This window comes from Vipera berus, assembly GCF_964194415.1.
Source record: "Vipera berus genome assembly, chromosome: 1".
Classification (NCBI taxonomy): Eukaryota; Metazoa; Chordata; class Lepidosauria; order Squamata; family Viperidae; genus Vipera; species Vipera berus.
The window spans coordinates 180,488,809-180,509,644 of record NC_138202.1 but is presented as its reverse complement, the minus strand read 5'-3'; the positions used below and the strand labels follow the sequence as shown (position 1 = coordinate 180,509,644).

The window sequence follows — 20,836 nt, the reverse complement described above, 5'->3', positions numbered from 1 at the left end:
AAAACTTAATCTGAACAGCTGAACAAAACCCTAGTCTGATAAAAGTCTAGTCTTATCTTCAAATACTTGAACTCCTTATGTTCTTTGATTGTATTAGATGCTAACTAGTTTATCTCTAACTTGAATGAAACTTGAGTATCTTTCTCTAGCATTGGCAGGAGAGTGGAGATTGTTGCCTTCATTTTAAATTGAATGCACTGAATTCTGATACCAGTCTCTCAGTTGTATCTAGTTAGCCTTAAACATGATTTATTAAAATAAGTCATAAATTTTAAACTGGATTATTTCAATAAAACATAGTAAAGATTCACTGCTATTTATTTGGATTCAGTCAAGTTAATCTAAAGTGAATTTCAGACAGATATTTTCCTCACCTTTTCCTTGCAACTATGCTGAGGAAGCAGAAGGAAAGGAGAGAGTACACATCTGACACCTATTTATGCCTTAATAAATTACACTTTATCATTCGTTCCAACTAGGACAGTTGGGGTTTTTTTCCAGTCAAGGGCCAGATTCATTTTTGCTGTTAGAAGCCATGCTTCAATATGGACAGGGCCAGGATAAAATTTGATTTGAATGCAATTTATTTAGTATAGGATTACTTTTCACCTTTTTAATTTTCCCCATTTGTTACATTAAACATTACAACTGAGTAACAACTTCTGAGAGGTTTCTAGGACTTTGTAAAGATACACACACACAAACCCCGGTGTGTGTGTGTTTGTGGGTGTCACATAGTTCCATCCTCTCCCAACTACCACTTTAACAACTATAATATCCAACTTTATATTGCCACTGTGTTGCGAGAGAGGTATTGTCAATGTCCTGTCTTGGTGTTCAGGAATTGGGTATGACCAGTCTAGAGAAAAGAAGGACTAGGGTGACATGATAGCAGTATTCCTGTATTCGAAGTGCTGCCACAAAGAAGAAGGGGGTCAACTTATTTTCCAAAGCACCAGAAGGCAAGACAAGAAACAATGGATGGAAAATAATCAAGGAGAGAAGCAACCTGGAGTTAAGGAGAAACTTCCTAACAGTGAAGACAATTAACCAGTGGAACAGCTTGCTTTCAGAAGTTGTGCGTGCTTCATCACTGGGGGTTTTAAAGAAAAAACTGGACAGCCATCTGAAATGGTATAGGGTTAGGTTGGACTAGAAGACCTCCAAGGTCCCTTCCAGCTCTCCTCTGATTTATCATCTAGAAGCTGTGAGGATCTGGATGAAAAAGAACAGACTGAGAATGTTTTCTTCCATCCAAATAAGATGAAGTTGCTGTATGTACATCAGGGTTTTCTGCCAATACCAGCATTATCTCTGTATGGGCATTCACTAAGAAGCAGGTGAAGAAGCTGATTAATAATTCAGGAATCCTTCTGGACTCCTGCTTAAACAAAAGGTGGAAGTTTTGCTCAGCTTTGGCTGGTGCACCAATTGCAATCCTATGTGGTTTAGAAGGACCCATCTTCATTACTACCCAGATGAACTACTGCAGTATGCAGTACTTCGAATGAACTACTCAGAAATTGCCAATTAAGTAAAACACAGTGGCAAATGTACTCACTGGCTCTTGGTACTGCAAGCATACAATATAATACTGATTCTGCAAACTCTGCATTGGTTACCATTTGATTTCTGGGTGCAATTTAAAATTCTTGTGTGGACTATTTATGGCCTAGCACCTTGGTATCTTCAAGAGTGCCTGCTCCTGCTATAATAAATCTAACCTATTAGTTCCATTAGGAAGAAACTATTTTGGTCCCACACTTCTGAGAGGTGAGGGAGGGCAAAGTAGAAGAAATTGTTTTGAAATAGCCTCCCTGTGGATATTAGGCTGAGCCATTCTTGTTGACCTATAGGGGGTTGTTGGGGAAAAAAGAAACTGTTTTTTCTAATGTAAAAAGTATGCCATCTTTTACTTATTTTCATTTTTTCATTTGTTGCTGTTGCTTTTATTTTTTGTTTTATGTTACCTTTGAGATATATCATGGATGTTTGTATTGTTATATTACATACTATAGAAACAACTGATAGTCATTAGATTGTGACTGGGGTATATGTCAAACAAACAAACAAACAATCCTGGGACCACAAGCTACTCTTCCCTGGAAGAGAGTTTTGACTGAGTTCTTATACATATGTTTATTTTTTCTATCTGCTATTCCTTTGTGAGTCAAAATTCAGTATTATCTTCATTTTGGGTAAATACACTACCTGCAACACTTCCCTTAGATTTCTTCAGTGAAAAACAACTATAACAATTAGGCATTGTCTGTATTCTGGCTGGCTGCCATTCAGAACTTGCTAGGCTTGCTAGCACTAAGTGTCCTGCTGCTTCTCTTGGAGCAGAAAAGATTCTTTTACTAGGATGAGGAAAGCCAAATGCTACATATTCATTTACAAAAGGCCACTTTGGTTAAACTTCTATGTAACACTGCACTCTTTATTTTGTTGTTTGACAAAGTGAGTGCAAATCCTGTTGTAAAAACATGCCAGATTTAATATTTCATGTAATGTTTTATTACTTAAAATAACCCTAACCCTAACCCTAAACCTAACTCAAAGCTACTAAAGTGAAGAATAATGTATTTGAGTTATATTCTAGGGCACACCTTATTAACAGCAACATACAGAGACAAAGTAAGCCCTGCAGTTGGATTATTTACATAAATACAGTCACATCCTTGCCTTTTCTCCTAAAATGATGAAGTATTTGGGGAGGAATATAAATGCAGGGAAATGGAGAGATGAACTGAAATTCTAACAAATGAAATATATTCCTGCAATCCTAAGAAATGCAGGCAGTTAATAAAGTATTTGCTCTAAGATGTGTATTGACAAAATTAGAGACACTACTACACAATAACCTGAAAATAATTGACTTGTTATACAGAAATTCATGTTTTGTATCTTTGTAGGAAGTGTGAGATACCAAAAATAAATATGTGCATTAGCATAAGGACAAGCTTATTTATCATACTGACATAGGCAAAGCCACCATTGAAGTATCATTGCACCAATATGCTCTATGTTAATTCCCTTAACCTGGTGGCCACCAAAGCTGTGCAACAATCTATCCCATAATAACATATGTTTATGGAAAGTAGAACTGTACCTGCCGGTTACTGATAGTGAGTTTCTCCAGGAAATGTCGAAGAACAGTGGATGGATCTTCAATGAGACAGTTCCACAAGACTTGTTGAGCCACTGCGCTCACTATATGAGACAAAAGGATTGAAAAGACTTTCATCTGTTCTTGCCAAATCCTATACCATATATACTGTTGGCCTGAATTTTGACACAACATCATTTGGTAATGTCAGCTGTATCCAATTTGGTCCTAAACTTCTATTAAAGTTAGTAGTAGTATTTGATATAGAAATAAACTGTTTACAGTGGACACTTAATCAAATACAGGGTCGAGCCGAGGAGTTTAGTCGATTTCTGTCAGACAAAATTGCTCGGATCCGAACCGGCCTGGACTCCGACTGGGCAGAGTCTGACGATGAGGATACGGGCAGCCTTGTCGATGTTATCTGGGAGGAGTTCGATCCTGTGACTCCTGAAGAAGTGGACAAGATCATGGGGAAGCTGAGCTCCACCACGTGTTTGTTGGACCCGTGTCCCTCCTGGCTGACTTATGCGGCTCGGGATGGGACACGAGGCTGGCTCCAGGCATTGATTACTGCCTCTTTGAGTGAGGGTAGCTTTCCCGCCGCCTTGAAGGAGGCGGTGGTGAGACCCCTCCTCAAGAAGCCTGCCTTGGAGCCAGCAATATTAAACAACTTTCGTCCGGTCTCCAACCTTCGCTTTCTGGCGAAGGTTGTTGAGAGCGTGGTGGCGCAACAGCTCCCTTTGTTCTTGGATGAAGCTGATTATCTAGACCTGTACCAATCGGGCTTCAGGCCCGGGTACAGCATGGAGACGGCATTGGTTGCGCTGGTGAATGATCTCTGGCGGGCTCGGGACAGGGGTTGCTCCTCTGTCCTAGTCCTTTTAGACCTCTCAGCGGCTTTTGATACCATCGACCATGGTATTTGCTGCGACGTCTCAGGGGGTTGGGAGTGGGAGGCACAGTTCTTCAGTGGTTCTCCTCCTACCTTCTGGGACGTTCGGAGTCGGTGTTGGCAGGGGGACAGAGGTCGACCTTGAGGCCTCTCATTTGTGGAGTCCCTCAGGGATTGGTCCTCTCGCCTCTCCTGTTCAACATTTACATGAAGCCGCTGGGCGAGATCATTCGTGGTTTTGGAGTTGGGTATCATCAGTATGCTGATGATACCCAGCTTTTTATTTCGACCCCAAACCACCCCAGTGATGCCCTCGACGTGATGTCCCGCTGCCTGGAGGCGGTCCGGGTCTGGATGGGGAGGAACAGGCTTCGGCTCAACCCTGACAAGACTGAGTGGCTGTTCGTGCCGGCATCCCGGGAAATTCCAATTATTCCATCTCTGGCCATGGGGGGTGAGCTATTACCCCCCGTAGATAGGGCGCGCAACTTGGGGGTCCTTCTAGATTCACAGCTCTCTTTAGAAGAGCATATTGGAGCTGTGACTAGGGGGGCCTTTGCCCAGGTTCGCCTGGTGCGCCAGTTGCGACCCTATCTGGACCGGGATGCCTTGCGTACAGTCACTCATGCGCTCGTGACCTCTCATCTAGACTACTGTAATGCTCTCTACATGGGGCTGCCCTTGAAGTCCACTCGGAGGCTTCAACTGGTGCAGAATGCAGCCGCGCGAGTTGTCTTGGGAGTTTCGCGATACTCCCATGTTACACCTTTGCTCCGCGAGCTGCATTGGCTGCCAGTTGCCCTCCGGGTGAAATTCAAGGTGTTGGTAATGACTTACAAAGCCCTACATGGCATGAGTCCGGATTACCTACGGCAACACCTGCGGCCGGCGTCAACTTCCCTCCGTCCAGTGCGCTCCCACAGAGAGGGCCTCCTCAGGGTGCCTCCAATCAAAGAATGCCGATTGGTGGCCCCCAGGGGGAGGGCATTCTCTGTGGGTGCGCCAGACCTGTGGAACCGCTTGCCAGTTGAGCTCCGGATGGCCCCCGACCTTTGCTCCTTCCGGCGCAATCTAAAAACGTATTTATTTGAGCAATCTGACCTGGTCTGATGGGTTAGGGTTGGGGTTTTAAACATGTTCTTAATTATTGTTTTAAATTTTAAATTTGGGCATTATATTTAATTGTATTTTAACTTTTATATTCTGTTTTTTATATTTATTGCTCTGTACATCGCCCTGAGTCCTTCGGGAGGGCAGTATAAAAATATAATAAATAAAAAATAAATAAATAAATACAAACATGCCATTTTATGGCTTAGAAAAGTGTATGATCTTAGTGTTTTTCTCAATAGAAATGGGAAGAGAGAACTGAGTTATGGAAAGCATAACTCCATAAATTCACATTGGCTTATTGTAGGGGATATTTTTGTCTGCCCTTGTCTAAAAGAGGGAAAGGCCACAAATATCTTCAAGGAATACAGTACATCACTGCAACACAGAGCAAGACAGCACAGCCCTTCTGTCCTTTAAGATAAAATATCTATGAATTCCCCTTCACCAAATGATGCTAATGAGATACTGAATTCAGATCTTTTGCTTCTGCCAGCTCTTCCATTGCAGCCACCTTTTGATCCTGAATTTTATTCATGTGACAGTAAAGACTCAGCTGGAATCTCTGATCAAAAACCAATGTGAAATTCCACATTCATGGAAAAACTGCTTCAGAAGAAAAAAGAGATTACCCTGAATAAACCAGTATCTGCAATTTTTGATAGAATTCAATACTTTCCACTATCACCTCCAACACTTACTCCAATCAAGCCATTTCATACTTCAGTGTCAAATTTATCAGAATCCATATCTGGAAAAGGGGTAAACTATGTAGAGTTTTACGCTTAAACGTAAAGCTTATGTAAAATATTGAAGTAGATCAAAAACCACACTAAAGATTGTTGGAGAATATTACATTATTTCAGTTTTTACTAGACTATCAGGCAATGTAAATACAAATAAAAATTTGAATAGAACTTTAGACTGAAGAGAGACAATGATAAAAAAAATCCACATCAAATTTTTGTTAACAATTTTATCAATCATATGTATTCTCTCACATACACTACATTATACTGTCTGTGTATGCTTCTATGCATACACATTGTATTTGTACACAAGGACTGTGCAGCATGTGGAGAATAATTTGGGAAAGATATTTCATTCTGCGCAGTCATGTGAATGTTGCATCTCCCCTGCTATGTGATCCCAAGAAAAGACACAGTTGCTTCAAAGAATTGCTGAAAAATGCTCTGAAGCACCATTTTCGAATGGAATCTGAAACCTAAGTAGGGTATGTGTTTATGTGTATAACACAAAGATTTATTTATTAGCTGACACTGCTTGCTGTTTAAAGAAGTACAGATATTTTCAGTTGCTTTTCAAAACTTTAAACTAAAAGAGTACCTGCTACTCCATCTTCCCGTACTTCTCCATCTTCCATCAAGTGAACAATTGGAAGTACAGCTGCACAAATGCATGCAGGAAACACTGCCTGTGGGGGCTGTGGCACATGATGACTTGGTGTGTGCTCTGCTGTATGCTCTTCATCTAAAAAAAGGTGGAAGTAAAGTCCAAAATAATTGTGACATTTCATCTATAGTTATTCCTATTTATCTATATAACTACCATCTGGTTGTAAGAAACCCCATCCTGAATAAGAGATAGATTACCTCAAGTCCACCCATCAAATGAATACCACTTTTGTGTCTACTGACAAAACAATGTAAACACTCATAAAGGGGTAGATGTTTTCAAAGCATAAGTCACTTTTTGTAATGTTTGATTCACTGGAACCAGAGACTCCTCTATGTGATTAGCTGCCTATATAAGATGCATATATGGACTTTATCAAGTTTATCTGTGTGAAAGAAGCCAGTTGAAAATGAACAACATTAATCATGTGAGCAGATTTGACACAAGCGACCTAGACATTGTTTTAATGTAAAGATCATCTGCCACATTAAATAGCACACAAAATAATAGGGTCTAAAATAATATCATGAATGAAGGCAAACATACTGTCCAGTGGTGGGATTCAGCCAGTTCACACCACTTCAGCAGAACCGGTAGCTAATTTTTTGTTGCCCAGGCCCAGAGTGGACTTCCGGAAGAGGCATCCACACAGAGAATCGGTTGTTCACATATTTAAATCTCACCACTGTACATGTCCAGGATAATGATGCAAGATCCAATCTGTGTCAGTAATTTTTAATGTGGATACTATTTTAAGATCCAGTCTGGACCAGAGGTTCTGAGCTTTCAGATTTGCATTGGAGCCCATCCTCAGGAATTTCTCTCTAACGGAATGCTAGAGAGAGAGAATGGAATGTCTAACACATTCTGTTAGAGAGAAGTTCCCTGAAGATGGGCCCCACTGTGAGCCCAAAAGGTTAGAAGAGTAAACCTCTGGTCCCCGTGACCAACCTAGACTGGATCTTAAATAATATCCACATTAAAATTGTTGATTTAACTTGAGATTATTCCCTGGATAATAAAGTTGTCATCATGATGGGAATTAGGACACTTCGCATCAGAGATTACATAAACATATTTTAAATACTGTAAGAAGATAGCTGTGTCAGTCTATAATGGCAAAAACAAAACAAAACAGGAGTCTGGTAGCAGCTTTTCCAAGACATTTTAACACAGAAATAAAATTAAGAGTCAATAAGTCATTCATAAGACAGCCCCCAATCTAATGTTCCCTTACCTTCAGCACTGACTGCTGAACGCATTGACCAGACTGACCCACGTCGAAAAGAATAATTTCTATGTGATGTACTGGAAGTGCACGATGGACTCACAGACAGACGGCGTGATGCCAGGTTGGTGACTTCTTCTACTGATAAAATCAACAGAAGATGTTTAAATTTTTATTTATGTAGTCTGCTGATTAATTGCAACAATGAAATCCATTTTATTATATAATAATGAATAATACACTTAATTGTATTGTATTGTATCTATATAGGGATATGAAAAGATTTTGTATCACTTCTTCCCAGATCCATTTTTGGGAAATCTGCCAACAGCAGAATCGTTTGTATAACAAATTTGCAGAGGCCCTTGAAGCTCTTCCTGGACTTACCAGTAACGAAACAATTTCATATGTCCTATGGCAGGGGTCGGCAACCTCGGCTCTTTTATGACTCGTGGACTTCAACTCCCAGAATTCCTGAGCCAGCTATGCTGGCTCAGGAATTCTGGGAGTTGAAGTCCACGAGTCATAAAAGAGCCGAGGTTGCCGACCCCTGTCCTATGGCATTTCAGTAGCAGAAACCAATTAAGGAAGTCTGAAGCATTCATTACCATCAATGATTTAAGATAGGGATAGGTGTTTCCTGTAGTCTGCAGGTGCCTTATTTTTGCTGCCTTAACCTCACTGCCTCCAAATCACACTGCTAAATTTCAGTGGCATAATTTATTCTTTTTTTAACATAGAAAATAGGTATATTAAGCTGCTTCCTCAAAAGAAAGAAAGAAAGAAAGAAAGAAAGAAAGAAAGAAAGAAAGAAAGAAAGAAAGAAAGGAAGGAAGGAAGGAAGGAAGGAAGGAAGGAAGGAAGGAAGGAAGAAAGAAAGAAAGAAAGAAAGGAAGGAAGGAAGGAAGGAAGGAAGGAAGGAAGGAAGGAAGGAAGGAAGGAAGGAAGGAAGAAAGAAAGAAAGAAAGAAAGAAAGAAAGAAAGAAAGAAAGAAAGAAAGAAAGGAGGAAGGGAGGAAGGGAGGAAGGGACAAAAGAAAACTAGGAACAAAGATTGCACTCTGCATCTTCTCGTGATGTTAACCAGTAATGGCCCTTTGCAGCTCTTGGAAGTAGAAATAACTGATAATATAAATATAGGAAAAAAATCTGCCTTTCTTATGTGGTGTATGTCTTCATGTGATGACTTTATCCCTTGCTATCCCAAAAAATACATTCCAGAGTACAAAGTGGGTGCACCTTCTTCCTCCTGTTCTGAGCTTGGGGAACAGCTGGGTTCATAGCAAGCTTCCTGGGTGATAGGTATGGCAGTGATGAGACTAGCTTCTCGGCCCAGACGTTTCTTCTCCTCTTCCTGTTGCAGGTTCTTCAGAATGTGTTCTGCTCGTTGATGAGAACGTGATACTGCCCTGGCTGAAAATGACTTCTGCAATTAAACCAGTAAAAAAGCAATTGAAAAAAAGTTGCCCTGTTTTTTATAAAGACACTTGCATACTTGAATACTACTTCACCAAACTTAACTCGAGATTATTTTTGTGAATAATTTATCAACTATCAGAATTTATCACCCATCGCACCAAAGGAAAGAATGAAAACATATAAGGTGTGTGTGTGTGTGTGTGTGTGTGTGTGTGTGTGTGTGTGTGATATATATTGGATAATCTTGAAATTTGCAGGTTATCTGATCTCATCTTGGGGGAAAAAATGAAGAGCTGCAAAAATTCATGAAAACTGAGTATTACCAAATGTTGCATATGTAACAGAGGAAGAAATATTGACAACTATTTGGAAATTAAATGGAATATGTGCTATGAAGCTGGGACAAAGCTAGAAAATTTAGCTAGACCCCTTATATTATTAAGATAAACTTATTCCTGGTTCACATTGACAAGATATTTTCAAATGTCTGAAGAATGGGACACAGCATTCTCTGTATGAGGAAAAGAATTAATTCTTGTAATAATGTTCTAGGTTGTTACGCCTAGACTCAATTAGACAAATGATCTGTGTAATCAAGAATAGCTGTAGAAGATTTTAGGTATGATGGACAAGCCAATTGAAAAACAATTTGGGGTGCTATTTCTTCACCTGGTGACTGCTGCGAGGACTGTACTTGCCAAACACTGGAAAGAAAAAGATATGCCGACTATTGAAGAATGGATTTTGAAATTGACTGAACCAGCAGAGATGGTGAAATTAATTGCTTTGATTAGAGACAATGGGCTACACAGCTTTATAAGAGACTGGAAACCGTTTGTAGACTTTCTACGTACTAAATATAATAACAGATGGTTAACAGAGGGATTTGAAGATTAGTATAATGTTTAGCTGAACCTAAACATATACACACAAACACACACACACACACACACATATATATGTATATATATGAGCCTACATGTTAAATGTTACATTTAATTGACCACTTTTTCTTTTTTTTTGTACATGATTTTTTTCTTTTTTGTTGTTAAGGTTGAATGTATTTTGATTTGTTTCATTTTGCTTGTATTGTTTTGTATTTTATTCTCTATGATAAAACAATAAATAAAAAAGAATGGCTGTAGAAGGCTGATAACAAAAACAGTTCCAGTAGCATATAATTAGAACTTATTAAACTGCATATTAAGAAACAAAAGACTAAGCAGGAATCAGCCAATCCTATTTCTAAAAGATGCCTTGAGGAAAGATGCCTTTATTAAGCTGCCTTATATATATTTTTCTGCCTGGCTTCACCCTCTACCACAGTTAGCTTTTCCTGTCTAAAATACAGATGCCCATTCCAAAGAAAGTCCTACTTACAGACTGATCTTCATTGATGGGGTCCTGCACACTCCCACTGCACTGGGGAACCCATGGAGGGTCAAACATGGGGACAGATGGCATTCCAAGCACTGGAGAGGGCAGGGTGAAGTTAATACTTGGTGGAGGAATCTGTAAAAATAAGTCCAGAAGATTCAATAAAATAATAATCTTGTATATCTCTCCTGAAAATGCATTTTTCCAGGAACAAGGAAATGCCAAAATATGTCAATTTATTTAATTCTATCCTAAAATAAAGAAGAATTAGAAAATACATTTTTCCTCACACAAAAATGGAAAAGCAAATAATTCCTTCTTGAAATTTTTGGGTGGTTAAGTTAGGATTTCTTTATTTTTAAAAACTTAATTATAATACATAAATAAAATGCAAAGCAAACTTTTTCTTATCTAGGCAAACAAGCATTGTCCAAGCACTATAAGAACTGCTTGAAATAATAAAAAATAGCTTTGATCAAGGAGGGAAGACAATGTTCATAGACTTTGGTATATATTCCAAAAGTTCTGTACTGTTTCTCTTTTTTTCCTCAATATAGAGCATCCAGAAAAATTACTAGTATTAAGAAATGGAGATTTGAAGGCCAAACAATTTGGTCATTTTTCTTTCATTATATCATCTTACCATATGTCTTGACAAACATAATACTAATATATTATTTCCTTTCAGCTATAAATTATACGGTTAAAATAGCTATTCACATGGGAGAACAATAGATCTGCAAATGTGAAGGAATATAGACTTGGCCTTGGGGAGGGAGAAGGAATGAGCAAGATGTTTAACAGGGGAATTTTAGAAAAGATGACTCTTGGAATCCATGTTGGGATGAAATATCACAATCTTGAAAGTCTGTCAGAGTTTCTCTGTACAATATTCTTTATTTTTCTCTTATACCAAAGAAAATCAAGGTGGGAATATTTTGAGTTTCTTTCTCACCCTTTCTGCTTTTTCTGGGCTGAGTCATCTTTTCTAAAATTCCCCTGTTAAACACCTTGCTCATTCCTTGGAGTCCATGTTGTGTCTTCCTGTTTTTTGAGACTTTGCCTACCTCAAAGGGCTATAACAAGACCCAAATGACTTCATTTACACTTCAACAACTATAAGGAACCAGGCTATTTTGGGATTACAATGTGCAGTTTACTTCATAGCATTCTTTAAAAATGGTATACTAGAATTTCACTCTCAGTGCTTCTAAAAACTAGAATTTGCCTATCAGCTCCAACTAGATTAAATCTTCTCAGAAACTCAATATGGCATAGTTAATAGAGAATTTGTATGATCCACTATGTTAGAAACTGCTTTAAACAATTGACTGTTTTCTAATAGTTAAGACTTCTGATAAAATCTCTTAACCCCCCCCAAAGGTTTATTCTCTACAATGTTTTTTTCTAGTACTTTCTACAGCTTACAAACCACTGCTTTATCTTTCCCACCAACTGAGCAAGAGTACAATTGATTATTTATAATTTTAGCATTATTATCCAGGGAAAGTTCTACATTTCTACAAAGACAAAAGAAGAGTGAAATCAGTCATCAGAAGAATCAAGAAGGAGAACTGAGAATCTAAAACAGGGGTGTCTAACTGCTGGCCCGTGGGCTGGTCGCATCATATGGAGGCCGCGCCCATCCCAGCTCCAGCAATGCAAAAAAAAGTCACGATACATCATGACACATCACGTGACGTGGTGAGTTTGACACCTGTGATCTAAAACAAACTTATCACAGGTGTGGTCTACGGTACTCAACTAGATCAAATTCTATTCAGAGTTGATGGAAAAATTGGTGGCACAGTGATTAGAATGCAGTATTACAGGCAAAACCTGCCACAACTTGGAATTTGATCCTAATGGGACTCAATGTTTACTCAGACTCCATCCTTCTGAGATCAGTAAAATTGTTGGAGTCAATATGCTGACATTTATAAAGCACTCAGAGAGTGTCGTAAAGCACTATGGGGCAGAATATAAGTCTCAGCCTAAGTGCTATTGCTATTGCTATTGCTTTCACAACTCTTAGCAGAGACCATGATGAAACACCTAGAATCTATGAGATTCCCGTGCATAGAACCCAAAATATAGATCCAGGACATTGATGATACCTTTGTTATAATAAGAAACAATTAGAGAAGACATATGAAACTATCAACAACATCACAAAGGAATAAAATTCACAAGGGAAGAAGAAAATAACAACATGCTACCCTTCTTGGATATCTTCATCGGTAGAGGCAATGATGGCAAATTAGAAACACAAGTCTATCTTAAATTTACCCAAACAAACCAAGTACTCCACTACAAAAGTAACTACCCAATGTGTCACAGGAGAAGCTCCATAATAACACTAGACAAACACAAACACACTGCAGCAACCCTGAATATCAGGAAAAGGAAACAGATCGTCTATACAACATCTTTCAACATAATCGAAACCCATGCAACTTTTTTTAAAAGTGCATGACCACTCATCCCACTACAACCAACACAAACTGTGAAAAGGATAACATCTCAGAAACCACCAATAGACTATTATGATCACATGCATGCAAACCAACTAAAGCCCTCTAAAACAGGGGTGTCAAACTCGCAACATCACATGATGTGTTGCGACATATCGTGACTTTTTTGCCATTGCCAGCAATGGGGTGGGCGTGGTTTCACTATGATGTATCTGACCCGTGGGCCGGCAGTTTGACACCCCTGCTCTAAAACACCCTAAGTAAACACAAAGACCCAGCAGCCCCAGAAGAAAAAACAGGAGTCATCTACGATACGCAGTGTAAAACTGTAACAGTTGCTATGTACGTCAAGCAGACAGAAGACTAGCAGAGCACATTCATGAACCCCAACTGGCAGTCAGAAGACATGATGAAAACTACTTAATTTCACAACACATGACAGACATAACCACAGTTTCAACTGGAAAGCATCCTAGACCAAGCCAAATTCAAAAATGCTAGACTCCTGGAAGCCTGCCATTCAGGCAAATCAGTCATAAACAGGCACATAGAAATAAATAACATCTACATACCATTCAAAAGAGAAAATGAAAAAGCTAAAAATGAAACAAAAAGACCAAAACACCTCCTTACAGCAATCGACTCCCAAATAAGCAAACATTAACATGAAGATTAATATTAGACTAGCAATTAAGAAGTAAACAATACTGCAATCAAGGAACTACAAACTCAGACAAACAACAGTAAACAACAGCCTAATCAAATAACCACAAAGAACACTCCCATCAACACTGACAGGGCAAGCCTCTAGTATATAAGTAGAGAGTAAACCTCATTCCCTTCTAGCATGGATGCGGTGGCTCAGTGGGTTAGGACGCTGAGCTTGTTGATCAGATGGTCGGCAGTTTGGCGGGTCGAATCCCGAGTGCCGCATAACAGAGTGAGCTCCTGTTACTCGTCCCAGCTTCTGCCAACCTAGCAGTTCAAAAGCACGTAAAAATGCAAGTAGAAAAATAGGGACCACTACGGTGGGAAGGTAACAGCGTTCCGTGCACCTTTGGTGTCTAGTCATGCCGGCCACATGACCACGGAGACGTCCTCGGACAAGCGCTGGCTCTTCGGCTTTGAAACGGAGATGAGCACCGGCCCCTAGAGTTGGAAACGACTAGCATGCATGTGCGGGGGAACCTTTACCTTTACCTTTAGCAATTAAGAAGTAAACAATACTGCAATCAAGGAACTACAAACTCAGACAAACAACAGTAAACAACAGCCTAATCAAATAACCACAAAGAACACTCCCATCAACACTGACAGGGCAAGCCTCTAGTATATAAGTAGAGAGTAAACCTCGTTCCCTTCTAGCATTGATGATGTTACCTAGTTTATTACCAAGCTCAGACAATAGCAAGAACCCCACAGTTCAACCCTGACCTACAAATACTTTCCTCTATGGGTAATATTGACTGTAAGATGAATTTGGCAGATTTTGAATCACATGGTTTAGGATAAAATCATAAAGATTTTATAAACCATTTTTCATAAGGATTTCAATCTAAGGAATAGAGCATTCGACTATTTATATTTGGTGAGAAAAAAAAATTAAGAGCATTGCTATGTGAATCCTTGATACAGGCTAATATCATTTTACAGCTCAAAGGATCTGATTTGCAATTAAGTTATTCCCTCATTCTGTGGAAGTTGATTCAAGAAACCAGAGTTTAAATTTTCATCTCTTGTCCTTTTGGTTCTGTTCATCATTGTTGAGTTTTTGTAATTGTTGTTATTTGTTTAGTCATTTTACTTGATAAAAGGTTCTTGAAAACTTGAAAGCCAGCATGCTATTTTATAAATTTGGAATTAGCATAATATATTATGAAATTTTAGGTTCCAACACATATCTATTACCTGACCTAAGTGTCACTTAACTCAAGTACTGTAGTGATAATACTTACTATATGGAAATATATCAGGTGGTACATTGTTCACCTTAAAGATTTGTTGAGCTCCTTCCTCCATGCGAGGCCATACTTGATATCTAAATCTCCAGAGAGTGTGGAACTTGAGAATGGCATTCAATCTCTGCACTGCCTCCGAGTGATGAAATTCAGACATCAGCATATCTGAAACTGCCTCTGGTACTTTCACAGCACATAGAAGGAACATGGCAGCTGCAGAAAGCAAATATTCCATGAAACATCTTTTTTTCCCTACAATCTGGAGCATTATTATTTTACTGATGCACCTGAGGCTGAGAGGTGGAAGGTCTGCTCATTAAACTGATAAGCAGACTTGATTACAAAAGGAGCAGGTAATTGTCTTTGAATTTCAAGCAGAGAAACATCATGAAGAGAAGACAAGGTGGCAATGCATATAAATGTAGGCTGCATTGGACAGGTTCTCAAAATCAGAGGAAGATTTCTGTGGTATTCGATTGAAAATCCTCAGAAGCCAATGCTGGGTAAAACTACTGTGTTAGTTCCAGTTCCTTTCATTTTTGCACTCTTGAGGGCATTCTTAGAAAGTGAGAGGAACCTCTTACCTGCTGCACCAGCCATGTGCTCATCCATACTAAGCAATAGCTCCCATGCTGCAGGCTGGATGTCCCCATACATCTCTTCTGTGAGGATGGGAGCTGCCTTGATTAACAGCGAAAGTGGTGCTGGAGACAGGCTCATCACCTGCAAAAGAATACCATGCATTGTTGTTGTTGTTAGCTGCGAAGTTGTGTCCGACCCATCGCGACCCTATGGACAACATTCCTCCAGGCCTTCCTGTCCTCTACCATCTTCTGGAGTCCATTTAAGCTCCATCCAGCCACCTCATTCTCTGTCGTCCCCTTCTTCTATTGCCCTCAATTTTTCCTAGCATTAGGCTTTTCTCCAGTGAGTCCTTCCTTCTCATTAGGTGGCCAAAGTATTTCAGTTTTATTTATTTATTTATTTATTAATGGGACTTATATCCCGGCCTATCTCCCGGGGGACTCAGGGCGGCTAACAACAACAAAGCTTAAAGGTCTCTGTACAGTAAATTAAAATTAAAAATTGAAATAAATTAAAATAAATTAAAGAATAGAGTTAAAATTGTAAACATAATTAAAATCCCTGTCAGTCCAGGTCAGCCAGGTGGAAAAGGAGTGTTTTGAGGCCGCAGCGAAAGGACTGGAGATCTTGGGCCATCCGAAGCTCAGGGGGGAGCTGGTTCCATAGGGCTGGTGCTCCCACAGAGAAGGCTCTTCCCCTGGGGGTCGCAAGCCGACATTGTCTGGCTGACGGTACCCTGAGGAGACCTTCTCTGTGTGAGCGTACTGGGTGATGGGAATTTGTTCCCGGCAGCAGATGGTCCTGCAAGTATCCTGGGCCTAAGCCATGTAGGGCTTTAAAGGTAAGTACCAGCACCTTAAATCTCACCCGGAGGGCAACCGGTAGCCAATGCAGCTCATGCAGGAGGGGTGTAATATGGGAGTATCGGGGTGCTCCCATCACTACCCATGCAGCTGCACTCTGCACCAGTTGAAGCCTCTGGGTGGTCTTCAAGGGCAGCCCCATGTAGAGAGCATTGCAGTAGTCTATACGGGAGGTAACGAGTGCGTGGGTGACTGTACGTAGGGCATCTCGGTCCAGAAAGGGGCGCAACTGGTGTACCAGGCGAATCTGGGCAAATGCCCCCCTAGCCATGACTCCAATATGATCTTCAAAACTGAGTCGTGAATCCAGGAGGACGCCCAGGTTGCGTGCTCTATCAACGGGAGGTAGCATCTCTCCTCCCATAATCAAAGATGGAACCTCTTGGACTAAACGAGATGTTGGTATGTAAAGCCACTCAGTCTTGGCCGGGTTGAGCCAGAGCCTGTTCTTTCCCATCCAAATCTGTACCGCTTCCAGGCAACGGGACATCACATCGAGGGCATCACTGGGTTGGTTTGGGGTGGAGATGAACAACTGGGTATCATCCGCATATTGGTGATACCTCACACCAAAACCACGAATGATCTCACCCAGCGGCTTCATATAGATGTTGAACAGGAGGGGTGAGAGTACTGACCCCTGAGGCACCCCACAACTAAGGGGCCTTGGGGTTGACCTCTGCCCCCCTGCCAACACCATCTGCGAACGGCCCGAGAGGTAGGAGGAGAACCATCATAGAACGGTGCCTCCCACTCCCAACCCCTCAAGACGATGCAGCAAGATACCATGGTCGATGGTATCAAAAGCCGCTGAGAGATCTAATAGGACCAGGACAGAGGAGTAACCCCTATCTCGGGCCCGCCAGAGATCATTCACCAGCGCGACCAATGCCGTCTCCGTGCTATATCCGGGCCTGAAACCCGATTGGTACGGATCCAGATACTCAGTTTCCTCCAGGACCAAAGGGAGTTGCCGTGCCACCACGCTCTCAACGACTTTCGCAAGAAAGCGAAGGTTGGAGACAGGACGAAAGTTGTTTAAAATAGCTGGATCCAATGCAGGTTTCTTAAGGAGGGGCCTTACTACCGCCTCTTTCAAGGCGGCAAGGAAGTACCCTTCACTCAGTGAGGCATTGATAACTGCTAGGAGCCAGCCTCGTGTAACCTCCCGAGATGCATAGACCAGCCACGAGGGACACGGGTCCAATAAACACGTGGCGGCACTTAATTTCCCCATGATCCTGTCCACTTCATCTGGAGTCACAGGATCAAACTCTTCCCAAATGTTCTCGGCCAAACTCATCGTTTTCCTCTCGTCAGATACTGCCCAGTCAGAGTCCAGACCAGCCCGAATCTGAGCAATTTTGTCCACTAGATATTTACTAAATTCCTCGGCTTGTCCTCGTAAGGGGTCCTCTCCTGTCCCTTGATTTAAAAGGGAGCAGACCACTCTAAACAGGGCGGCCGGGTGGTTGTCTGCGGACGCAATGAGGGTGGTGAAGTAAGTGCGCTTTGCCACCTCCATTGCCACAAGATAAGATCTAGAAAAGGATCTTAACTGTGTTCGGTCAGACTCGGACCGACTGGTTCTCCAAATGCTCTCTAGGCTCCTTCTCCGGCATTTCATCTCCCGCAGGTCCTTGGAGAACCAAGGAGCGAGTCGGGACCTGCGCCGGGTCAGAGGATGCAAAGGCACAACGCGGTTGAGAGCCTCCGAAGCAGCCTGTTGCCAGGCATTAACTAAGGACTCGACCGGGTTGTGGGAGAGGGAGGTAGGGATCAGTCCAAGCGCCATCTGGAACTTATCTGGGTCCATCAGGCACCTGGGGCAGAACCATCTGGTCGGTTCCGCCTCCTGACAGTGGGGGGTTACGTGACGGAGGCCCAACCGCAGGAGATAATGGTCTGTCCATGAAAGGGGTTGAGATGTTGGAGTAATCCCACCCAGTCCATTAAGCCGTTGCCCAGAGATAAAAATAAGATCAGGCGTGTTTCCCCCCTCGTGAGTCGGGTCCTGAATAATTTGGGTCAGGTCCATGGCTGTCATGGAAGCCATGAACTCTCGGGCCACCTCCGATGTACTGCCCAGGGAAGGCAGATTAAAGTCTCCCAGAACCATAAGTCTGGGAAATTCAACCGCCAGTCCTGAGAGGGCATCAAGTAGCCTGGGTAGAGCCATTGCTACGCAGCTTGGAGAGAGGTATACCAGCAGTAGGCCCAATTGACCACCAGGACCCCACCTTAAGAGGAGGGATTCACATCCGTCTATCTGAGGGGCAGTGGTCTCTCGTGGACGGAGGGTCTCTTTGATAACGACCGCCACGCCACCTCCCCTACCCTGAGCCCGAGGTTGATGCAGCACACGGAAACCTGGAGGGCATAAATCAATCAGAGGGACCCCTCCCTCCAGGCCCAACCAAGTTTCCGTGATGCATGCCAGGTCTGCGTCTTCCTCCTCAATCAAATCATGGATGAGGGGAGCTTTATTCGCAACAGACCTGGCATTGAAATAGACCAGTTATAGTTATATATAGTTTTAGCTTCAGGATCTGGCCTTCTAAAGAGCAGTCTGTCACTGCACGTTTTTTTTGTTCGTCAGAAAGTTCATTTCTAACTGTATATTTTTCCCCTGCTCTCTGCACCTGTTGTGATAACTTATCTGGTAACCATAGTGAATCCCATATGACTAGCTATGTTATGGTTTCAGTCTGTTTAGTGCGCATGTCTAGAGAAAGTTCTGAGTTGTTATCTGTATTGTTTTCTTCACTTTGCTGTTACTGTCTGTTACGTTAGGATGTAGTGAGCTAGCTCTGTATAATATATATTTAGTTTTTATATTTTTGTAAGTAAAAGGTATTTAGTAAGATTATGCGTCGTGTTTTTCTTGCCTTCCTGCATGCACATCATGCATTCTCTGAAGCACGGTCCGTCGCCCTCTACAAAGGTGATTTTTACCTTGACACAGTCAGGGTTGATCTCCTCTAGGACTGACCAGTTTGATCGCCTTGCAGTCCAAGGGACTCGCAGGAGTCTTCTCCAGCACCATAGTTCAAAGGCCTCAATTCTTTGGTGCTCAGCCTTTCTTATGGTCCAACTTTCACTGCCATACATTGCAACTGGGAAGACCATAGCCTTGACTATATGCACTTTTGTTGACAGGGTGATGTCTCTGCTTTTTAGTGTGGTGTCTAGATTTACCATGGCTTTCCTACCCAGGAGCAAGTGTCTTTTAATTTCTTGACTACAGTCCCCATCTGCAGTGATCTTGGAGCCCAGGAAAATAAAATCTGTCACTACCTCCATTTCTTCCCCATCTATTTGCCAGGAATTGAGAGGGCCGGATGCCATGATCTTGGTTTTCTTAATGTTAAGTTTCAACCCAACTTTTGCACTCTCCTTCTTCACTCGCAACAAGAGGCTCTTTAGTTCTTCTTCACTTTCTGCCATTAAAATAGGGCCCTCACAAACATATTAATGTTCTGCTGAGGGGAATGTAGCACAAACAATAAGAGTACTGAAGACTGGAGCTTCTTCACAGTGACCTTGGAATGCCAGACCATCTATTATTTAAAGAGATTATAGAAAACTGATCCAAGAAGAAAATGCAAGTAAAAATTGGGGAACACTTATCTAGATAGCTTCTACAGTACTGGTAGTCCTTACTTAGTGATTCTTCAAAGTTATGATGGACCTCCCCAGAATTACTTTCAACCTAGTTCTGGAGTTCTGATGGCCAAACATACATATACCCTGAGGCATTTGATCACATTTTGGGTGTCTGACAACTGGCTTGCGTTTATGGCCATTTGCTGTGTCCCACGTGACTGAGATTTTTACTGGTTTTGGATGGTTTCTGGCGTTTACTTCCATTTCTAGCAAAAAACAGCCATTGAAGAAAATGGGTTGGCTTAACACTCACAGTGTCTGCTTAACAATTTCATTCTTTTAACAACTACAGTTTTTGCTTAATAAGCAAAAAAAGCTTGTAAAATTGAGCACTGTCAGGTGGTAACCAATTTAACAACTGCCACAAGTTATCATAGTAATTCTATGATAACATATGGTCATAAATTGAAGACGACCTATACATGAATTAGATAATCTGAATTATCAACAGTGAATACATGCAGGTCACGAATATGACAGTCCTATAGTGCTGAGATAGACTTCACAGAGACCTATGTTACTAGGCATATTGTGTCTTGGTGCAAGGCAGTAAGGAAGCTGAATCATGTTTCCATCACATGTTACATGCAATGCAGACTGCATTGCCAACATTCTACCACATGTCCAGTATTACCAGACACATAGATAATTAAGCAGAAGTCAAAGGAGCAATTCACAGGCTTTAGATTCCTTAGTGTTTCCCTACCTGGCAATATGTTCGTGTGTGTATATATATA

At 41.3% G+C, this 20,836-nt stretch overlaps 1 protein-coding gene across 1 annotated transcript in view; it reads right to left on the bottom strand.

Moving 5' to 3' along the window:
• The window catches only part of UNC80 (unc-80 homolog, NALCN channel complex subunit), a gene marked incomplete at its 5' end in the record, with an annotated part of 181,259 nt that overhangs the window by 62,509 nt on the left and 97,914 nt on the right, over positions 1–20,836 (bottom strand). Inside the window, 7 exons of the mRNA XM_081341722.1 lie at positions 3,113–3,213; positions 6,462–6,605; positions 7,768–7,899; positions 8,997–9,183; positions 10,557–10,688; positions 15,017–15,198; positions 15,570–15,708. Coding sequence (XP_081197848.1) covers positions 3,113–3,213; positions 6,462–6,605; positions 7,768–7,899; positions 8,997–9,183; positions 10,557–10,688; positions 15,017–15,198; positions 15,570–15,708 — 1,017 coding nt within the window. The remainder of the gene's footprint in view (positions 1–3,112; positions 3,214–6,461; positions 6,606–7,767; positions 7,900–8,996; positions 9,184–10,556; positions 10,689–15,016; positions 15,199–15,569; positions 15,709–20,836) is intronic.